Here is a 21045-nt window from a genome sequence, read left to right as displayed (position 1 = left end):
CTGTGTCTGTGTCTGTGTCTGTGTCTGTGTCTGTGTCTGTGTCTGTGTCTGTGTGTCTGTGTCTGTGTCTGTGTCTGTGTCTGTGTGTGTGTCTGTGTCTGTGACTGTGTCTGTGTCTGTGTCTGTGTCTGTGTCTGTGTCTGTGTCTGTGTCTGTGTCTGTGTGTCTGTGTCTGTGTCTGTGTCTGTGTCTGTGTCTGTGTCTGTGTGTCTGTGTCTGTGTCTGTGTCTGTGTCTGTGTGTGTGTCTGTGTCTGTGTCTGTGTCTGTGTCTGTGTGTGTGTCTGTGTCTGTGTCTGTGTCTGTGTCTGTGTCTGTCTGTCTGTGTCTGTCTGTCTGTCTGTGTATCTGTCTGTGTCTGTGTCTATCTCTCCCTCTCTCTTTCTCTCTTTCTCGCCCTCCCTCCCTCCTTCCACCACCTCCATGTCTACCATTTGTTCTTACACAGACACCTGTGAGTTTAAAACCTCATCTCAAGACCCTTAATGACATCTACGAAGATCCTTTTCTAAAGAAAGTCACAATCACAGTCAGGTACCTAGGGCTTAAGGACTTAGCCATGTTTGGAGTGGATACAATCTTTCCTGCCTCTGGCTGGCAGGAAAAAAAGATCCTTATCTGAGATCACAGAACTAGAATATGACAAAACCAGAGCTCGAACCCACATCTGTCTAACCCTAGGCCTCATTGTAGACCAAGCACCTTGATGCACTGTTTTACGTGTGCACTTCCAGTGGATGCTGGGAGAACCAAATTGACCACTGTAGTTGAACCCTCCCTCACCGAGCAGCTCTCTTTCCCTCCTTGTTTTTTTCTGGCCAGCTCAGGAGAACAGTGATCATAAAGACAATAAAGAAGCTAGGACACAGAGGCAGCTGGGATGTGGGGCTGTTGTTATGAGAATGGCAGCCTAGCCGGCTCTATTTGATAGTGGTTCTGTGTTGTTTTGGCCAAAGACTCAGGACATAGCTGCCAGGGAGGCCCAGAGGCCATTTGCTGCCCTCTTGCAAGCTAATGTTGAGGAATTAGCTCTCAATTCCAAAGTCAGTAGGGGCAGAACAGGGAACCCAGCAGGAAGCTGGAAGACTTGGTGCCTCTCTAATGAGTGCGATCTCCGGAGCCTCAGATCCCTGTTGCTCTGAGCAGTGCCAGCCAGTGTTGGCTGTGTAAGAAGAACAGAAATTTTAATGCGGATTTTTTTTTCAGTTTTTAAATGATGGTAATCACTCAGAGGAGAAGGCAAAAACTCTTTAAACATCAGGATAAGCAAACAAAATAGTTGTGGAGCTGCCCAAGGATCATGTGTTTCTCCCCAAGTGCCAAGAGCCAGGCAGTGGGCCCATCTGAGAGGTAGATCCAAAACAGTCTCTGTCCCTCTAGTGCTGCTGCAACAGAATCCTCAGTAACTGAATGGAAATTTAATTCTCAGACTCTAGAAGCCAAGGTCAGGATGCCAGCTTGTGGTACATGCCTTCTTAGTGTGTCATGACAGGGCTGAGTGAGCGAAAATGAGGGAAGGGGAGAGAGAGGGGAGAGAGAGAGAGAGAGAGAGAGAGAGAGAGAGAGAGAGAGAGAGAGAGAGAGAGAGAGAGAGAGAGGAGAGAGAACCTTCAAGAGGCACACAGCACTAGGGCTGATGCCAGTTTCAAGAGTAGAGAGCACTAGGTGAGGGCAGGAAGGAGTGGGTCAGAGAACAAGTATCCAGAACCATACGGAGCGAGTGCCCTCATGGTGGGGGGATAACCCACAGCTCCTAGACCTCTAGAGTTGACAGAGATCAAGAGGGCTGTGACAAGACCAGACTCTTCTGTGTGGTCTTGGAGTTTGCTGGGTATTGCAGCTATCAAAGTTCGGGGTCATTGGCTGGAAGCTTAGGAGCTTGTTTTTCTAAGCAGCAAACAGAACTTTATCCTCTTGGGGTAGGATTCTGGCAAGCATTTTACATTAACGTATTTTGGAAAAGAGTCTAGGAGACAGAAAGATCTCGCAGCAGGCATTAAGTCTGTCTGATGGCTCCTCTGCTCCTGGATAGATCTGCTTTTCCTGGCTCCGAGTTCCTTCCTCACTGGAGGCTGCTCAGGAGCAGAGGCTGTGGAGATGCCACCATGGAAGCTCACTTGGGCTGTGTTTGTATTTTAGCCTGCTCTTCCACAGCTCATGAACTCTTGAGCACAAGGAAATAGGTTCCATTTCCTAATGGCTTTCTGTCATCTTTCCTATGACCAAATCAGAGTTCGGTCTAAATATGGGAACTGTCAAACATGCAGGGTGCTTATCCAAGGAGGGCTAGAGATCTGGTTATTCAAGCCTGCTATCTCGTGAGAGAAGGTTGCATAAATAATGACCCACAACCAAGGGGCTGTAAGGCAAGTCCAGGAAAGGCAAGGAAGACTGGTCAAAGTTGGAGAGTAAGACAAAATGTGTGTGCATTTATGTGCATGCACATGTGTGTGTGTGTGTGTGTGTGTGTGTGTGTGTGTGTGTGTGTGTGTGACTAGGGATTTAGCCCAGCCTTTGCACAGGACAAATAAGTATTCTACCACTGAACTGTAATATTCAATAAATTTCAGCACAAAATTGCTTAGCAAAACTTGACTAACTTCCTACTCTGACCGAATCCCTCCTCCACTTCTTGGCAACTTTACCAGAATAACGGCGGCTGCAGTCCATTTGCCTTCTGCAATCACACGGAACAAGATCAAAGGACATGTACCTGCAAGCCAGACTACACGGGTGATGGAATCGTCTGCCGAGGCAGCATCCATGGGGTAATGACAAGTCTCCAGGAAGTCAGCTCCACTTTCCAAACTGCTGAGAATCCCAGTTGCGGGGGACTTGCAAATAAATCAGTTGCAATGAAAAGAACTTTGCCCAGGGAAATTCCTACGGACTGGGGAGGGTGTCACAGTTAGGACTGGCCTAGCTCTGGAGTCAGAAACATCTGGGTTTCAAATTGAGCTCTGCCCAGGAGTAGCACTGTGACAGGGAGTGATGTCACTTTTCCTCCTTGGTATTTTTTTATAACGTATTTTTTTAATTTATTATTGGAAGGGGTGCTGAATGTTGGTAAATGTGTTTGGAAGTCAGAGGACAGTTTTATGAAGTCAATTCTCTCCTTTACGGGGGTTGTTCCTTGGCAAGGGTTTGACCCCCTTAGACCTCCCCTTGTCTGTGATGTCACTTTCCTAGGCATCACTCTGGGTCTGGAAAACAATAAGGACACCAACTCTATCCAAGTTATTACAAAATTATTTATGGTGATAGATGTCAGGAGCACAGAGCATGTAAGATTACAAAGCATTGCCGTGCTTTGGGTTGGTGTGTGAAGGGACCTTTATGGTATGAGTGGTATACAGAATGAGATGACTGTGGGTCATGTATGTGTTGTAATGTGAGTGTGGCTATAAGGTGTGTAGAGTGACATGCATATACAGAGCATGGTGACTATGACAGACTATGTGTGGTGTGTGGATGTGTGGCATGGTATGTGGATGGTGTGTTTGTAGTGTGTAATATATGTGTGGTATATGTATGTGGTATATAGTGGATGATATGAGTGGTATATATGGCATGTGTGTGTTTGTATATGTGTATGTGTGTGGCAATATGAGGTATATGTGTGTGTGATATATGGTGTGTATGTCTGTGTGTATGGCATATTTGTGGTATATGGTGTGTATAGTGTATTGTGTGTGTATGTGTAGTATATGGGGTGTGTCTATGTATGGAATATGGTGTAGTATATGTGGTATATGGTGTATATAATATATGGTATGGGGTATGCTATGGTATGTATGTCTGTGTATGTTGTATGTGGTGTATCTGGTACATGATATGATGGATATGTATGTATATGTTGTATGGGTGTGTGTGTAAGGCATATATCTGTGGTATATGTATGTTTCTGTATGTATGTGTAGTGTATGATGTATATGTTATATATGAGGTATGTGGCAGGTAATATGTGTGTGTGTGTGTTTGTGATGTATGGGGGTGTAGAGAAGTATATCTATGGTGTATGTATGCTTCTCTGTGTATGTATGTGTGTATAATGTATGTGTTGTGTATGAGGTATGTAGCAGATGATATATGTGTGTGTGTGTTTGGTGTTTGGTGTATGTATGTGGTGTCTGGGATTATGGGGGTATCTGAGGGGTGTATGTACGTGTGTGTGTGTTGTCTAGGATGTATGTGGGGCAAGAGTGGAGAAGGTGTAAGGGATGTAGTATATGGAATGTATGTGATGTATTTATCATGTAAATATAATATGTGGTGATATATAGGGTGTATGTTTGTGTGTGTGTGTGTGTATGCACTCATGCTTCCCCCATCCCATCTGCCTACACTGCAGATAGAGGAAGAGGTGGTATGATACTTTCTGATTTCTATAAATTATAAGCACTCAGAAAATTGTCTTAAAGAGAGACAAGAGCGTTCTGTTGTCAATGAGGACAATTCTGCCATAAACAATACCTGACCTTTACAAGACTTCAACTCTACTTGGTGTGTTTTGTAAAGATTTGAGCTCCATTTGAAATGCTTGTAGTGTTCTGTGGACTCAGTGTGCCGCTCACTCATTCTGAGCATCAACCACAAGCCCCTCAGTGAGGCGAGAGGAGAGCCATCACCTGGCTTTCCTGCAGACGCGTTGTCCTAGCACAACTCTGTGTTCCTGTGTGTAATTCACAGTTGAAATGTTGACATTTTCTGGTCCTTGTTTGCAGGAACTTCCTAAGAATCCCTCAACGTCCCAGTATTTCTTCCAGTTACAGGTAAGAAAGTGTGTGTCTTCTTCTGAGGCATGTGCCAGGCCCTAGAATGTGTGTGTGTGTGTGTGTGTGTGTGTGTGTGTGTGTGTGTGTGTATGTATGTGTGTATTTGTGCGTATATATTGAATTCTATGAGCCTACATACCTACATGTGTACACATACATATATCAACATGCCATGTTGCCAGCAAGATATTAGATAAAGCCGTAGCTTCTTAAGTCAGGGAGGGCAGAAGAAAGTTTAGAACTAGGGATTACTGCACGTGCCCAGTTGTTGGCCATTTGTGAACTCCATCTCTCAGGCCTCAGGTGTAATCACGCCAATTAACGTTTGCGTTTCTAATCACTTCCAAACATTGGAAGGGTTCAGTGAAAATATAATAGGGAAGATTAAGGAGCACGTTGTTATAGGGCTCTTTCCATGAGTGGGGTTGATCTGTGTGAGTCACTGAGGACTAGGTGCTACGAAATATAATACAATGAGGAGTTACCTGGTGGGCCCTTACCAAGGTGTCCCCTAAGAACTCACTCCGTGCAACAGACCTGGTTAAAGGGGTTTTATTTGGGGGAAGGGAAGGAGTGAGGACGTGGAGAGAGGGTAGAGGTAGACAGATGTGAGCAGAGCCAGGAGGGCAGAGAAAGTGGGGACAGAGAAGGACAGAAAAGGGTCAGGGAAATGGGTCAGGCACATATGGGAACACAGAGAGAGAGAACCAGGGTGGGGCAGCCAGTCTTTTTATATGCTGTCTGGTAGACAGGAAGCAGAGGGCATAGGCTAGGCATACCTGAAGAAGCAGGACAAGGTACACCTCACAGGGAAGCTCTCTTGTTCAGCCCATCCCCACCTCCTGTCTTTCACCATGTCTCCATGTCATGCTTCCCTGGAGGAAGCAATGTGTCCGTTAGATCAGACCTCAGTCTCCTCTGCCTATGAGAAAGGCCTCTCAGGCACACACGCTCAGATGCGCGCTGTGCCTCTCAAGCTCCTTAACTAGGTTGGCGGTCAAGATTAAGTCTCACAGTGGGGCGGCTAGCTAGGAGAAAGCGTGGTGACCTCCTGGGAATCCTCCACATAAATCTGAGATGCAATGAAGAATGAGACAATAGAGGCTAGGAGGAGCAAATACCATAGCTGCCCTACAACCATAGGGAAGACAAGAAGACACCTAGACGGTTAAGTGAGTCATCTTGGTTGTTATGGTCATATGATTATCATAGGGTACGGCCAGTCATGTAGAAAGGAGACACAGGAGTCATCTTTGATTGGTTGTTATAGTTATATGACTGTCACAGCATAGAACCAGTCACCTAGGGAAGAGAGGCCCAAGTCATCTTTGATGAGGGTTATGGAAGAGCTGTTATCATCTTGATACTCTGACTTCAAAATCATGAATCTAATAGCCACACGTTAATTTTATAGTTAGAAAAGGTTCATAATTTTGATGGCATAGAATCTGGGTTTACTTTGAGTGTTCTGAGACAAAAACACTGACTCAGGCCTGTCTTTGAGCCTGGGCCTGTGTCTGGGAGAGAGGAAGCTACTATGCTTATCTATGAAAAAGTGACATATGACCCCATGTCCCTTTCCCGCAGGAGCATGCTGTCCGAGAGCTTGCTGGACCTGGCCCCTTCACAGTGTTTGTGCCTTCATCTGACTCCTTCAACCGTGAGCCCAAGGTGAGCAGGAGGCCGGGGACCACAGAAAGGCTTAGGAAAGGAGTGGCCTCAGAAGCCACCATGGTGATGTTTGTGAACAAGAGACTTAGGCTCAGGTAGAGCTGACCAGCAATAGAAGGGGCTGCTTGTCTCTGTGAAGAACCCCTGCCAGGGAAAGCCTTTGGGTTTGGGATACCACTGGCCAGAGACTCTCCACAGGCACCTAAACAGAGGCAGAAACTGGAAAAGTCTCAAGTGATCAAGTGATCAAGTGATCAACTCTCTCTGAAGACTGCTGAGCAGATGCTGAGTTGAGGGAACTGAAATAGGTTCCTGACTTGCAGCACTTATCAGAGCATTTATGTTCTATCAATTCACTGTGTCCCTGAGTCACATTGCCTATAAGTATATTGATAAGTATATATTGATACACTACATCTATATTGATAACTACACTCAGAATTGGGCCTGGCCTACATGTATTTGGCTTATTCTCAGTCAGATTTGTAGCTGAGTGTTATCCCCATTTTACAGCGGAGAACACTGAGGAAAGTAACGTTGCCCAAGTCCCATTGCTGGAAGGTGTTTGAGGAGGGACTTGTTCTTAGCCACTATGCACACTGCCCCTTTCTCTTAGTCTATATTTTGGGTACCAACAAATCAAAGACACAAGAATGATGTTTGAAATCATTTGACCTTTGGTTATTTTAACTTAAAGCCTCAAAGGAGTTTAACTATGTTTCCTGGTCTTTTTGTTACAGTGACTTCATAATTGTATTCTTTGTATCTTGCATCCAAGTAGAAATGTATCAAGAGTATCTTCTAGTGCTCTCTAGGAGGAACTCTCCCATGGTCTCTCTCAGCATGTCTCCCAAGAAAATTCTGTAGGACACTGGTATCCTTCAAGCAGCACTGTGACAAGCTGGGCTAGAGGCCCCTGAGGCTCTGCCCACCTACATTTTCATTGCCTTTCCTGATCAGACTCTCCCTGTGGCCCCAACACAAACCAAGCCTGGCACTAGCTCCTCAGAGTTGTGGGAGAGAGCAAACAAGAGGTTCTAGCAACAGGCTCCTGCCTCTGGCCAACCTCCCTGGCCTCTCTTCCAGCTTAAAGACTGGGATGAACAGGGCCTCATGTCCCAGATTCTACGGTATCACGTGGTGGCCTGCCAGCAGCTGCTGCTGGAGAACCTAAAGGTGATCACAAGTGCCACAACCCTCCAAGGAGAGCCAATTTCCATCTCTGTTTCTCAGGTAAGAGCAGCCACCCCAGGAGGGAGCTGTCCCTGTCCTCCAGGTGTCTGGCTTCCCTTCCCCAGAGGGACAGCTGCAGTGATAGCAGCTAACCACCCAGGGATTTCTTGTGTGTAGGGCAGTGCTAAGGATTTTACATGCACTGATTCAGTCTGTCCAGAAGCCCCAAGATGTGACTAACACCACTGTCCCCAACTTCCAAATATGGAAGCTGAGCTCAATGAGCTTAAGCAACTTGTCCAAAGTCACGTAGCCAAAGGCAGTTGAGTTGGAATTCGGATTCAGAGGCAAGGCAGCTGCAGACAGCACAGATGGAGTGGAGAGACCGGTGATGTCAAGGACACTCTGATGAGGAGCCGACTAGGAGCTGTTTATTCTGTGGGCTTTCAGAATTGTGTAGCAATAAGCAGCCAGCCAGGTTGGCTGATTTTATATTATTTGCTGCTAACCTCACGGGTGAAGACTGCATTCTCGTCTCCATGTCCCTTTAGGATCACAATAAGCAATGTACTTGTCACATGGGCCGTCAGGCTCTGCCCTTGGAGTACCCAGCTTCCCTGCACATCTAGGAAGCATTAGTTCTGCAGGGAAGGACTCTGGAGTTTCTCTGTGCTTACGTCTTTCGCTGGTCTCGTTTGTCTTCAGGATACTGTGCTCATAAACAAGAAGGCGAAGGTCCTGTCCAGTGACATTATCAGCACCAACGGAGTCATCCACATCATAGACACATTGTTGTCTCCCCAAAACTTGCTTATCACCCCCAGAGGTGCCTCCGGCAGGGTTCTGGTAGGTAACCCATTGTCACTCTCCAAGACGTGATATCTGTGTCGTCCTTCCTTTATCTGATGTCTGGTTAGAGGCAATGACTTTGAAGCCTTGTGATCCTGTTGCTTCAATCCTAGTATACATAAGCAGACAAAGGTCACTTTAACTCATCACATGGATTCTAGCCGGGTGCAGTGATGTATGTCACAGCCCCAGCTACTCAGCACATTTAAGTTTGAGGGTCATGTTAGCCCATGAGTTTCATGCCAGCCTGGACAATATAGTAAAACCCTATCTCCTAACAAAAAATTTTATAAATATATAATTTTCTAAGTTTTCCTTTAGTGTTCACAGGGGAACGTTGCCTTATATAGATTTGGAGAGGGAAGGGGGTAGGAAGAGGAAAAAGAAGGTGGATAATTAGATATCATTAAACTAACCCAGGAGTGAAACTGCTTCTTACTGGACAGAGTGTGAAGTTTTAACTACTTATTCACTCTTTATTTCTTCTCTTCATACTGGCAATTAAACCCAGGGCCTTGTACAAGGCAAGTGCCTTCCTCCTGAACTATAAAATCAGCCTTTTGTTTTGTTTTGTTTTGTTTTGTTTTGTTTTGTTTTGTTTTGTTTTGAGATAGGGTCTTGCTAATTTGCTTAGTCTGATCTTCACTCTGCAGCCCAGACGGGCCTCTAACTATTCATTCTCCTGCCTCAGACTCCCAAGTAGCTAGGATTACAGGCCTCAGCTACCAGGCCCAGTTTTAGTTTTGTGTTAGTTTTAGTTGTTTTAATAACCTTGATTTGGTTATTAATTCTGGCCACTCTTCTTTATCAGAAGGTGACAGATGACAGAACAGAACAGAACAGATGACAGGTGACAGAACCTACTAAACCTCACTTACAAAAAGGAGTTTCTTAAGCTAGTATGTATATGAATAACTCCTGAGTATGCCACAGTCTAATTTCAATGCTACACTGGTGAGAACAAAGCCAACTAGAAAATCCTGACATGTAGGACCTCCAACCTTACCCTAGAGCTGTCTGATTGTCACAGCCTCCCTTCCTCCCAGGCAGGGCACTAGAGACGAAACTGCTTACATCCACACAGTCACACCCCAGGAGACTAGTGTCCCTGCTAGCTGTACCTCATGGTGCTTCTTCTCACCAACAGAGCTCAGGCTTGGTTAGTCCTACATTGGCTGTGGGCTTCTAGCTGCAAGGGAGTATGGGAAATGTTGTATCCAGCTTTCTAACCTATGGAATGTGGCAAAACATGGGCAGAAGAAAGCTGCTACGTGTGCTGATGAGACAGTAGATAGCTCCTGCTGTGTTAACACCATTGTGAGCAGTTCGGTTGTATTAAAGTACTGGTAAATTATTTAAACAGGGCGTGGTCAACCTAAAAATGAGTCCCAGGATAGCCATAAATGTGGCCCGACACAAAATAACAAACTTACTTATGACACTAGATTTGTTTTGTCTCTTGAGTGAGAGTGGTCACCTCAGGAAAGTGCCACCTTCCAGTCCTGGAGAATGTAGCTAGCGTCTGTCTTTCCCTGCACAGTTCTCAAGGATAAACTTAGTAGATAGCAATGTCAGACGGTTGTCCACACTTAACGGAGGAAAGGTTTGATGCCCTTTCTTATCTTTGCAGCTAAACCTTACTACAGTGGCAGCAAACCACGGATATACCAAATTCAGCAAGTTGATACAGGTAACACACCGAGGGGGACAGGGGCTTGAGGACAGCATACCTGAAACTTGGCTTTCTTAGGCTGTGTTGGTTTTCTGTCTGCAAGAGGCATACCCCACACTGGCCAGTCTACAAAGAGCTCTAAGAACCTTGGTTTCCCACAAAGCACACTCTACAATAGGTCCTCAACTGCATAAAGATCTAAGTCTCAGAATCCCTAGGGAGCTGGGTAGAAATGGGGGTTCTGACATGTTGGAACCAAGTCCTGAGGACTCACAGAGCAGGAGGAAAGAACCAACCACTAGAAGCTGTCCTCTGACCTCCACACACAGCCTTCAGTAAAAATGGATACATAAATGTAACAGATGCTTTTTAAATGAGACTATCCAAGGATGTTAGGAATGACAAATCTTTGTCTGGCATGCCATCCCCAAAACTCCGTAGTCACCCTGTGCCTGTTCAACAGGGTCTGGTTGGACAAACAGTTTTAGAGTAAACTGGGAGGTCTTTCAGTGATGGTCATAAAGCCTACCTCACAGGGGAAAAGACATCAACACATGTGATGTCACCACATCATGGAAGGCTCAAAATGACATCTATTCATCTTGACATTTCTGTGGGGTACATTTTATCTAGAAATTTCATAAGTAAACATACATATCTCAATACAGTAGAGGGTTGTTTTTTAATGAAATGTGAGAAAAAAAACTAGTCGGGAGATGTTAAAATATTCGAACAGAAGTAGTATCTAATAAATATAAGATATTTATTGAAATTTACTTTCCTACGGACAGAAGCCTAGAGTTTGACTTTCTGGCTTGCCTTCTAAGGAAATAGGGTTCAGAATGGTTGGGGTGCGGTGCCCTATCTTCTGGCGGTGTGCTCTGGGACCTTTGGAACCTGACATGCCCCTGAACGTGTCGCAGAGAGACTGGCTCACATATCAGGGAGGGACCTCACTGCACAGCATGTGCATACACCAGCCAGAGGATGATACCCTGTGTTTCAGGACTCAGGCTTGCTGAGAGTCATCACTGACCCCATGCACACCCCAGTCACTATCTTCTGGCCTACGGACAAAGCCCTCCAAGCCTTGCCCCAGGAGCAGCAGGACTTCCTGTTCCATCAAGACAACAAAGACAAGCTGAAGGCATACCTGAAGTTCCACGTAATCCGAGACACCATGGTGAGCTTTGAAATGTACCACAGAAAGATACAGTCTGGCACCGAGGCCCCACAACCTACAGTTCACCATGTGCCCCCATCTTAGTTAAGATTTTATTGCTGTGAAGAGACACCATGACCATGGAGACTCTTCTAAAACACTGAATTGGGCCTGCCTTACAGCCTTAGAGGTTCTGTCCCTTATTGTCATGGCAAGAACCATGGCAACCATGCAGGCAGACATGGTGCTGGAGGAGGAGCTGAGAGTTGTCCATCTTGATCTTCAGGCAGCAGCAAGAGACTGTGTCCCACACTGGGAATAAATTAAAAATAAGAGACCTCAAATCCCACCCTCAAAGTGACACACTTCCTCTAACAAGACTATACCTCCTAGTAGTGCCATGCCCTATGGGCTAAACACATGAATTTATGGGGTCATATCTATTCAGACCACCACAGTCCCCATGCATGCATGGGAAAGAGGGAAGCTTTAACCTCTCTGCCCTGTTGTGCCCTCCCCTGACTGCCATGCTTGTGCTCACTGCAGTATACCTTGTCTGGTTCTATGGTCCGGACCAACACCCCATACCAAGAGTGCCCGCTCCCTCTTGACCCATGCACTGCCTTGGCACACTCCAGGTTCACATGGCAGAATGGCAGCTGACAAAGGTCCCCTCCAAGTGTTTCCAGGTAGTCTCGACTGCTCCTGATTCCAACATCCCTGAGCAAATGACTGATTCACCGTAATGCCATCAGCTATTGGCCCCAGGAACCTGTCAGCTGTCCTGGAGAAGCCAGATCACATGGGGAAATGGCAGTCCTCAGTGAGCACTTCTGTCACTCTGAGACAAGGCTGTCTACTCCAAGATGCCAACGCCCTGACTTCAGTTCACTCATAGGGTCTGCACAGCAAATCACCACAGCCTTGTAACTGCAGAAAGTCACCCTCTCACTGCGGTTGAGGCTAAACTGCTGCCAGCAAGGTAGCAAGGTCATTTCTCTGAGGGCTTCCGAAGATGTCTGTGCCCTAAGTCTCCCCTGGCTGCTCATGGTTTCTGGCAGCCCCTGGTATTCCTTAGCTTGTAGGTGAATCCATGCAATCTGCCTTTATCTTCCCACAGCCATCCTTCCCTGTGTCTCAGTGTCCCCATGGCAACCTCCTCTTCTAAGGGCATCATTTATATTGTATTAAGGGCTTACCCTACTATAGGATTATTTCATCTTGCCCTACTATTAACTATATTTGTTCCCAAATAAGGTCATATTCTGAGGTCGTTGGGGTCAAAGTTTTATATAGATTTATTATTATTTTTTGTTTGTTTTTGTTTTCTTGAAACAGGGTCTCACTACATAGTCATGGCTAGCTTGTATCTCACAGAGTAGACAAGACTAGACTAGCCTTAAACTCAGAGGTCTGCCTACCTCTACCTCCTGAATGTTGGGATTAAAGGTGTGTGCCACCATGAATGGCTCATATAACTTTTAAAGGAGCACATTTCAGGCCACAAAGATGCCCTGAACCATTTTCCAGCTAACCCCACTCATCTTCTCATTGTCTTCATACACCTAGACAGCCCAAGCACGGAAGTCCAGCCCTCATAGACCGTCCCTGAAGAAGGAAGCTCCACCCCTGGAAAGTCATGGGCATACCTCACCTTTGCTTACATTCTCTGTTGCTTTAGCTTGAGTTATTAAAACATATAGGAAATCTTGTGTTACCCATTTAAGCTCGGTTTGCTGGCACAGGAACTCTGGCCCTTCAGTCCCAATGCAGGTATTAACATGGCTTCCTCTCTCCCTCAGGCTTTAGCTTCAGACCTCCCCAGGTCTGCTTCCTGGAAGACCCTGCAGGGTTCCGAGCTGAGTGTGAGGTGTGGAACTGGCAGTGACGTGGTGAGTGTCATGGGGTGAGGGTGATCACATGACAGGAAAGGGGAGGGTGATCACATGACAGGAAAGGGGAGGGTGATCACATGCCATGAAGACTGTTCTCCATGAATATCTTAGGGGTGAGGGTGACCCCATGACATGGAGGCTGTTCCCTAACCGTTCCCATTCTGAGAGGCATTCAGGTGTCTTGAGGTGTTTGGGGCGCTGTTTTTGTTTTACATTACAGCAAGCTCCTTTCTGTCACTGCCTTCAGGAGTGGCTAAGAAGCATCTGACATCCCTGGAATTCCAGGCTCCCCCAATAAATTCAGTCAAACCTTACATGGTTGTTTATTTATTTAACTCCTTTCTAAGTCCTGTAGGTGCTGGCCACATTGTATGCTGTGGGAGGAAAGCAAGTTTGGAGAGGATTACTGATTCTCTCTCTCTCTCTCTCTCTCTCTCTCTCTCTCTCTCTCTCTCTCTCTCTCTCTCTCTCTCTCAGGGAGAGCTCTTTCTAAATGGACAAATGTGCAGGATCATACAGCGGAGACTCTTGTTTGATGGGGGTGTGGCCTATGGCATTGACTGCCTGCTAATGGATCCTACCGAAGGTGGCCGATGTGACACTTTTACTACCTTCAATATTCCGGTCAGTTCCCAAATTACAAAATACTGAAAGAACCTTGTACCAGAGACCAGCCCTAGTGATCCAGCATAGGCCCCAAGGAAGAACCTTGATGAGGCCTGGCCCCAAGAAACCCGAGGGCCAATCGATGGCATTCTTCAAACTCAGAACCCGCAAGCATCTGCTTAGGCAGTTGCAGGCCTTGAATATTCTTGGTTAGCCATCATCTACCCATGATTCCTTCATCACTAAGGAAGCAGTGCTTGGATACCAAATGTTAGCTTTCTATTGTGTCATTCATTTTCAAATCCATCCTTCCATTTTATTCATTCAACAAACATCGTTTTGAATTCCTACCAGGCTACATCATATATAAATGGTCTACTTGGCAATTAACAAAAATGGTTCCACATATATATGTATGTATATGTATATATATGCATACATACATACATACATATATGCCCTACACACCTCCATTCAATTTCCTATTCATTTTGCATCATGTCAGTTTGCAACACTGAATGAATCTCTATCTCCAGCCCTCCACTCTGCAAAATACGTCCACCATACAAAATATGTTCTCCTTCCCTCATCCAGCCAGTAATTCCATCAGATGAATGTCAGCTTTGATCTGCTCTGCTCAGTGCTCATCTGACCCCACAGCAACCCAATGAGAGCAGTTGCTACCAACTCTGTCATAGACTTAGAAACGGAGGTGACAGGACTACACAGCAGAGCTTGTCACTGCGCCATGTCAACATCTGGCATCTCTCAGACACTTTAATAAACATCTGAAAGAAGGTTTTCCCCCATGTTTTATCAGGTGTAACTTTCTTAATTTCTAAAATGTATCCGTACACCTTTCCCCAGCTAATTAGTTTCTCTTGACAATTCCCCAAAAGTCAAGTGGCAGCAATAAGTCTCATCTCTATGCTATACTTTCTGAAAACTAAAGTTCAGAATGTATCAGCGATTGGTCAGAAGTCTCACAGCTAACTTAAAATGCATTCCCATGTGCCCACATCCCCATTGCTACAGTATGTCGGTACCATACTTTCTGGGCTCAGCTCTGTACAGCAGGGGACTGCTTTCAAATGGCCATGCAAGACAGACCTTAGGAGTTTTCCAGGGCAAAGTCAAGTGTGTGCATTTATATGATCTTGATCATAGCCATATCTTAATCACTTAAACATGAATCAGTTGTGTGTGTGTGTGTGTGTGTGTGTGCACTCGCGCATCTCTTTGTGAAGGTGCATGTAGAATCCAGAGGTCAACCTGAGGTGCCTTTCCTCAGAAGCCATCCACCTTATTTATTTGTTTGTTTATTTATTTGTTTGTTTGTTTGTTTGTTTATTTATTTTGAGACACAGTCTCTCTGTGGAATCTAGGATTCACTGGTCCATCTGGGCTGGCTGCTCGGCCAGCAAGCCCCCAGTACAGGAACTACATATGTGCACCACCATGCCCGACTTTTTATGGGATTTCTGGGAACTGAACCCAGGTCCTCCTGCTTGTGCAGCAAGCACTTTACTAGCTAAGCTATCTCCCCAGTCCCAGATTAAGTTCTTTGATCGCCAATATTCTTGATATTAAAGTCTCTCATATTGCACCCTAGGGGGAATGCGGGAGCTGTTTCTCCACTCCCAGATGCCCACTACAGAGCAAACCAAAGGTAAGGATGAGTCATGTGATCTGGAGGGCCAGGTCGATGCTGCATTCTCAGACAAAACCAGACTCCTTCAGGGTGGTATGGCCACAACGGGTGTGCTTCATTCTCAGACCTCCGTCTTCTAGTAGCAGTGTGTGTACATGTGGAGGGGCCTGTGAGTGTGTTTCACATGGTGAGTCCAGTGTACATGAGGAGGGGCCTGTGAGTGTGTTTCATGTGGTGAGACCAGTGTACATGTGGAGGGGCCTGTGAGTGTGTTTCACGTGGTGAGACCAGTGTATATGTGGAGGGGCCTGTGAGTGTGTTTCATGTGGTGAGACCAGTGTCTGTAACCCAGGTAGCTGGTTAGTTTACTGCCCAACTTCTAGGAACTATCTTGGAAATTTATGGAATTACATGCCAAGAAGAGAATAGAAAATTATTATAGTTATAAAAATGGTACATATTGTGATCTGTTGTATGCTGGGAGATGTGTGTGAGTGTGTCACACAAGCACACACACACACACACACACACATATTAAAAGGAGTAAATGAATTTCAGAGAGAGGGCAATCAGGCCAAGGCCACAGCTGGTCAGAAGCAAAGCTAGGAATTGAGACATTAAGACTAGAAAGCCATCTAAGGCCATAAGTCTTGGAGTCCATGGGTGTGAGGACAGATCCCAGTGGTCTTTGGCAAGTTACATGACTTTCCAATGTCGTCTCTGTAGGGGAAGCAAATGAACAATTATCTGTAGTCATCAGAAAACCACACAACTTGGGATGTAGAGGCATATCCAAGCAGCTGGCACAGAGTCAGCGCTCATCAAGTAGTATTTCGTGACTTATTCTACAGTCAAGAACTGGGCTGTGACTCAGTGGTAAAGCCTACAATCAGACTGCATGAGACCTTGAGTTTAGTTCTCAGCAAGCACACACACAGTAGTTAAGTGTCACAAAAAAAAAACAAAAACAAACAAACAAACAAAAAAAACACTTCGTGATTGTGGATTACAGTACTTGCTGAATAAGCATAGGGCCTGAGCTTGGATCCCTGGCACTGCAGAAGCTGGAGCTGTAACCCCAACACTGGAAATGGAAGCAGGAAGAACCTGCACAGCCAGAGAAAAAGTGAACTCTAGAGTCAAAGAGAGAGGCAGCCTCAAAACATAAAACAGAGAGCAGTTGAGGAGGACACCCACATCACCCTCTGCCTTAGACACACACACACACACACACACACACACACTCCTACAGTGAATCTCTCCCCTTCCTTACTGAGGATGTGTGTGATGGGAATTTGCCTCTCTTTGCACATCCTCTTCAAGGACTCATTCCATTTGCAAACAGCTCCAAGGGTGAGTTCAGGGTTCCTGCTCTGCCCATCCACTCCTGGCTTGCCTCCCTTGAAAATCCCACTTTTAACCTGGGTAGTACCAAGACCCTCCACTAGGGAGGCGCTGGAGCCCCAGCAGCCCAGCCCAGTGGAGGAAAGGAGCAACTGCAGGTGTCCTCTGTCTCCTTCCAGGGTGTGAGGAAGAAGTGTATCTACAAACCGTTACCTTTCAGGAGGGATGAGGAAGGCTGTCAGAACCTGTGCACCCTGGTGGTCCATGTCCCGAGGTGCTGCAGTGGTTACTTCATGCCAGACTGTCAGGGTGAGCTTACTCCTTCTTGCCATTCTAAAAAGGTGTGGGCAGGTTGTACTTTTTAAAGTACCTAAGTTCTAAGGAGGTAGGGAAACGCCACCCTCACGGGTCCCAGGCTCGAGCCCAGCTCACTGAACAGTTGTGTGCTCGGCTCTTCCTGATTGGAGTTTTCCTGAGATCCTACTTGTACACCCACTTCATGTTTAAAATCAGACCACAGCTGGGCTAGAAGCACGGGCCTGTAACCCAGCAAGTTAGGAAGCTGAAGCGAGAGGACCTCAAGCTCAGGGCCTACCTGAACCACAGAGTGAGGGCGGGCAAGAACAGCCTGGGTCACTTAGATGCTGTCTCAAAATAAAAAGGCTGGGATACAGTTCCTAGGAGCATGTGGCCAGTAGGCATAAGGCCCTGGGCTTAATTCTCAGGACTGCAGAATATAAATAAATAAATAAACAAACAAATAAATCCAATAAAATTAGAACACAGACACTTCCCCCTGGTGCTTTAAAATACATGCCGTATCATCTATTGCTGGTCCTGTGCCATGTTTGTCCTATTGGGAAGCATGTCTGCATAAGTGCTTTGAGATGATTCTGGCTTTGAACAGTGATGTACTGATACCATTTTGTGGACCACGAATTCCCTTTAAGTCCACAGTTACAGGGGTACAGCATCATCCTCTCTTCTTTGGCTCCTTGTCAAAGGGAGTTTGATCTCAGTTTGGAAACCTTGACACCAGCAGCAATGTTTAACGAAGGCCTACAAGGCACACCCCATCTGCTGGACTTTGCTCTAGGTAGGCACATTGTAGGCACATCATTGAATACCCATGGCACATAGTCATGATAACAACCATGCTGCCAGCCCCTTTAATAGATGAGAAATAGAAGCTCAGGAAAGTTAAGAATGAGCCATGATCTTCCCCCTGCCATGTGTGTTCCACTCATGGTCTAGACAGTGGTTCTCAACCTTCCTCATGCTGAGATCTTTTAATAGAGTTCCTCATGTTGTGGTGACCCCCAACCATAACATTATTTTCACTGCTACTTCATAGCTGCCATTTTGCTACTGTTAGGAACCATAATGTAAATATATGATTTGCAGGATATCTGATATGTGACCCCCCAAAGAAGCCAGGAACCCACAGATTGAAAATCATTGGTCCACAGGAACACTCTGGGCTAAATAGTCACCCAGCTCGCAGGCTCCATCACTAAAATGTGGAACACTCCTAAAAGACCATTAGAAACTTTTGCATTTGTTTATCCCTGCAGATTATAAAAATATCCTCAGAGGTCTAGAGCTGCAGCTCAGTTGGAATGCACAAGGCCCTGGGTTTGCTTCCCAGCACAGCATACAAGGTGTTAGAGCTTAGAGCACACACCTGTAACCCCAGCACTCAGGAAGTGGAGGCAGGAGGATCAAATGTTCAAACTAAACCTTGGCTGCATAGCAAGTTCAAGACCAGCCTAGGGTACATAAGATTTTGTCAAATAAATAAAATTTTTTAAAAAATATTCTCAGAATATGCTACCTGGTCCTTGCAGTAATAGCGTGGTATAGGTCAGGCTGGCACCGTGTCATGGTCATTATTGTCATGGCCACCATCTCTTAGAGCCATAAAGAACTAAAGCTCAGAGCAGGTTCTCCACTTGGCCCAGGCCTCCTCAAACCCAGGTCTCCTGACCCCAGTTACAGAATACAGCCCATGGCCCTGTCAAGGTAGAATCAGATCAGACATTTGATACTTGGGTCCCAAAGGCCAGTGGCTCTCCCTGTATGTGCACTGACCCCCCAGGAGCACTGAGAGGCTGGTAGAATTAACAGTGTGTTTACAGCAGTGCTGAGTGGTCCTGGTCTTGGAGACTATGTGGTCACTGCTGTTTCTTTCCCTTCCAGCCTGCCCTGGAGGACCAGACACACCGTGTAACAACCGGGGCATGTGTTATGATCTGTACAAACCCACAGGACAGTGCCAATGTCATACTGGTTTCAACGGGACAGCCTGCGAACTCTGCTTGCCTGGGAGATTTGGTCCTGACTGTCAACGTATGTGACCTCTTGCCTTTGTTAGTCTGTTTGCCCCTGTATGTTATCTGTCCTCGTCACTGCCACCCACTTGACCTGGGAATAGTAGCTTTCCTTTTCTCCCGCCCACCTGCTCCGTCCGCCTCTTCTCTCCTTGGATGAAGTCCCTTGAAAGAGTCTCACTTCTACAAACTCTCAGCCCCTGAAGCCACCCAGGAACCTGTGGCTGAGCCACACATACTCACTGAAGCCTGCACAAACATGGTGACCTCAGGCATTCATCAAGTACCTATCATGTGCCAGCCACATACAGTTTTCCATTCAATCCTTAGCACAACCTGGGAGGTAGGAACTGATGTCAATGGAGAAACTAAGGTGAGAAGAGATGCACTTGCCTACTTGGAATTGTCTTAAGGTTCAGGGTTATAGAGGTTAGCAGGGTATAGGGACAATCTAGCCCTCATCAAAGAGAGTAGAGAAGTGGAAAGTTATAAAAGCTATGTAGGTGTGTAAGCAGACAACAGATCTGAACAAAAGACTCACACAGAGACTCTAAGCTCACAGGAATATCAAGAGCTGGAAGGCAGAACCTGCAGCAATGCTGAAGATGTCTTCAGTCAGCACACAGGGCCCCTGAGCATTCAGAACTGTGATGAGGAACTGATATTTGCATCTCAGTTAACATTGCAATGGCCTGTGTCACAAGGGACCACCTTATGCACAAACCAAAGTGGCTTTCCCAGAAGAAAGCAAATGCAGAAGTCTAGACTAGTGGCCTGACCCTGACTTGCCAGAAACAGCAATAGTAGGTAAGGAAGGGGAAGAGAGGAAGGAAATGTAGCCCGAAGGTCACCAGGAGCACATAGGGAATTCTAGACCCGTGGAAACTGATCAGCGTCTACTCTAGTGTGACCACAGGAGCCACTGAAGGGTTGGGAACAGATTACAAGGGTTCACTGTAATGGCCCTGTGGGTTCACACAGTAGGAGAGCAAGTGCTGAGATCACTCGGGAGGCTGGGACAGCCATGCATGGAGGCTGCGGCAGCTGGAAAAGCTGGGGTAGCCAGGGAGGCAGAGGCTGGGGCAGCCAGGGAGGCCGAGAGTGGTGATGGCAGCTGGGGCTGGCACAGCCATACTAAGTGGTAAGCAGCAAAATTGGTGCGTGGTTTTAAATTTTCTTTATAAATAGATTCCCCAGTGAAGTTGTCACCCCCATCTGTTCTGTGACGTGCCCCATGTCACTCTGCTTCTGTGATACAGCTTTGTGACATTAATTATCACACATTCAGTCCTACAAAAACACAGTCTTCCCTGTCTTGAGCTTCCAGTGCTCTGGCCTGTTGATTTTGGGAATTCTGAGGGAAAGCAATGAGGACTGTGGTAGAAGCCTGGTGGCCCTCACACTGAAGGTACTGTCACTCATTACTGGGCTTTCTGATTTCTCTTACAGCCTGTGGCTGCACTGAGCATGGGCAGTGTGACGAGGGGATCACAGGCTCCGGGCAGTGCCTCTGTGAAGTAGGGTGGACAGGCCGCTTCTGTGATGCTCCCACAGGTCTGTTGGGGAACGGCCAGCCACTGGCAGCCCTTGGCTCGAGGGGACCCTATTGAGGAAGGGCAAGTGAGCTGGAATCTGAGCGAGAGCTGAGAAAATGACAATGAGGGTGTTCCCACTTCACCTTTAAACAGTGAGGGTGTTCCCACCTCCACCTGTAGACTGTATGTGTTCCCACCTCCACCTGTAAACAACTCAGGTATTCCTACCTCCACCTGCCAACTGTGAGGATGTTCCCACTTCTACCTGTAAACAGTGAGGGTGTTCCCACCTCCACCTGTAAACTGTTTAGGTGTTCCCACACTAAGGGTTACCTCCACCTTCAGACAGTGAGGATGTTCCCACTTCCACCTGTAAATAACATG

The 21045-nt window shown here is 46.4% G+C and overlaps 1 protein-coding gene across 1 annotated transcript in view; it reads left to right on the top strand.

Moving 5' to 3' along the window:
- The window catches only part of Stab2 (stabilin 2), a 169737-nt gene that overhangs the window by 130443 nt on the left and 18249 nt on the right, over nucleotides 1-21045 (top strand). The window contains exons 45-57 of the mRNA XM_021173976.3: nucleotides 2647-2766; nucleotides 4723-4770; nucleotides 6361-6444; nucleotides 7531-7677; nucleotides 8323-8463; nucleotides 10097-10156; nucleotides 11145-11321; nucleotides 13103-13192; nucleotides 13673-13819; nucleotides 15414-15470; nucleotides 16976-17105; nucleotides 18996-19145; nucleotides 20576-20680. Of these exons, the coding sequence (XP_021029635.1) occupies nucleotides 2647-2766; nucleotides 4723-4770; nucleotides 6361-6444; nucleotides 7531-7677; nucleotides 8323-8463; nucleotides 10097-10156; nucleotides 11145-11321; nucleotides 13103-13192; nucleotides 13673-13819; nucleotides 15414-15470; nucleotides 16976-17105; nucleotides 18996-19145; nucleotides 20576-20680 (1456 nt within the window). The remainder of the gene's footprint in view (nucleotides 1-2646; nucleotides 2767-4722; nucleotides 4771-6360; nucleotides 6445-7530; nucleotides 7678-8322; nucleotides 8464-10096; nucleotides 10157-11144; nucleotides 11322-13102; nucleotides 13193-13672; nucleotides 13820-15413; nucleotides 15471-16975; nucleotides 17106-18995; nucleotides 19146-20575; nucleotides 20681-21045) is intronic.

The sequence above is a fragment of the Mus caroli genome, unplaced genomic scaffold (assembly GCF_978045245.1).
Source record: "Mus caroli unplaced genomic scaffold, Mus_caroli_1 scaffold_9, whole genome shotgun sequence".
Lineage (NCBI taxonomy): Eukaryota > Metazoa > Chordata > Mammalia > Rodentia > Muridae > Mus > Mus caroli.
The sequence above is the reverse complement of the archived record's forward strand: the minus strand, read 5'-3'. Positions and strand labels throughout refer to the sequence as shown.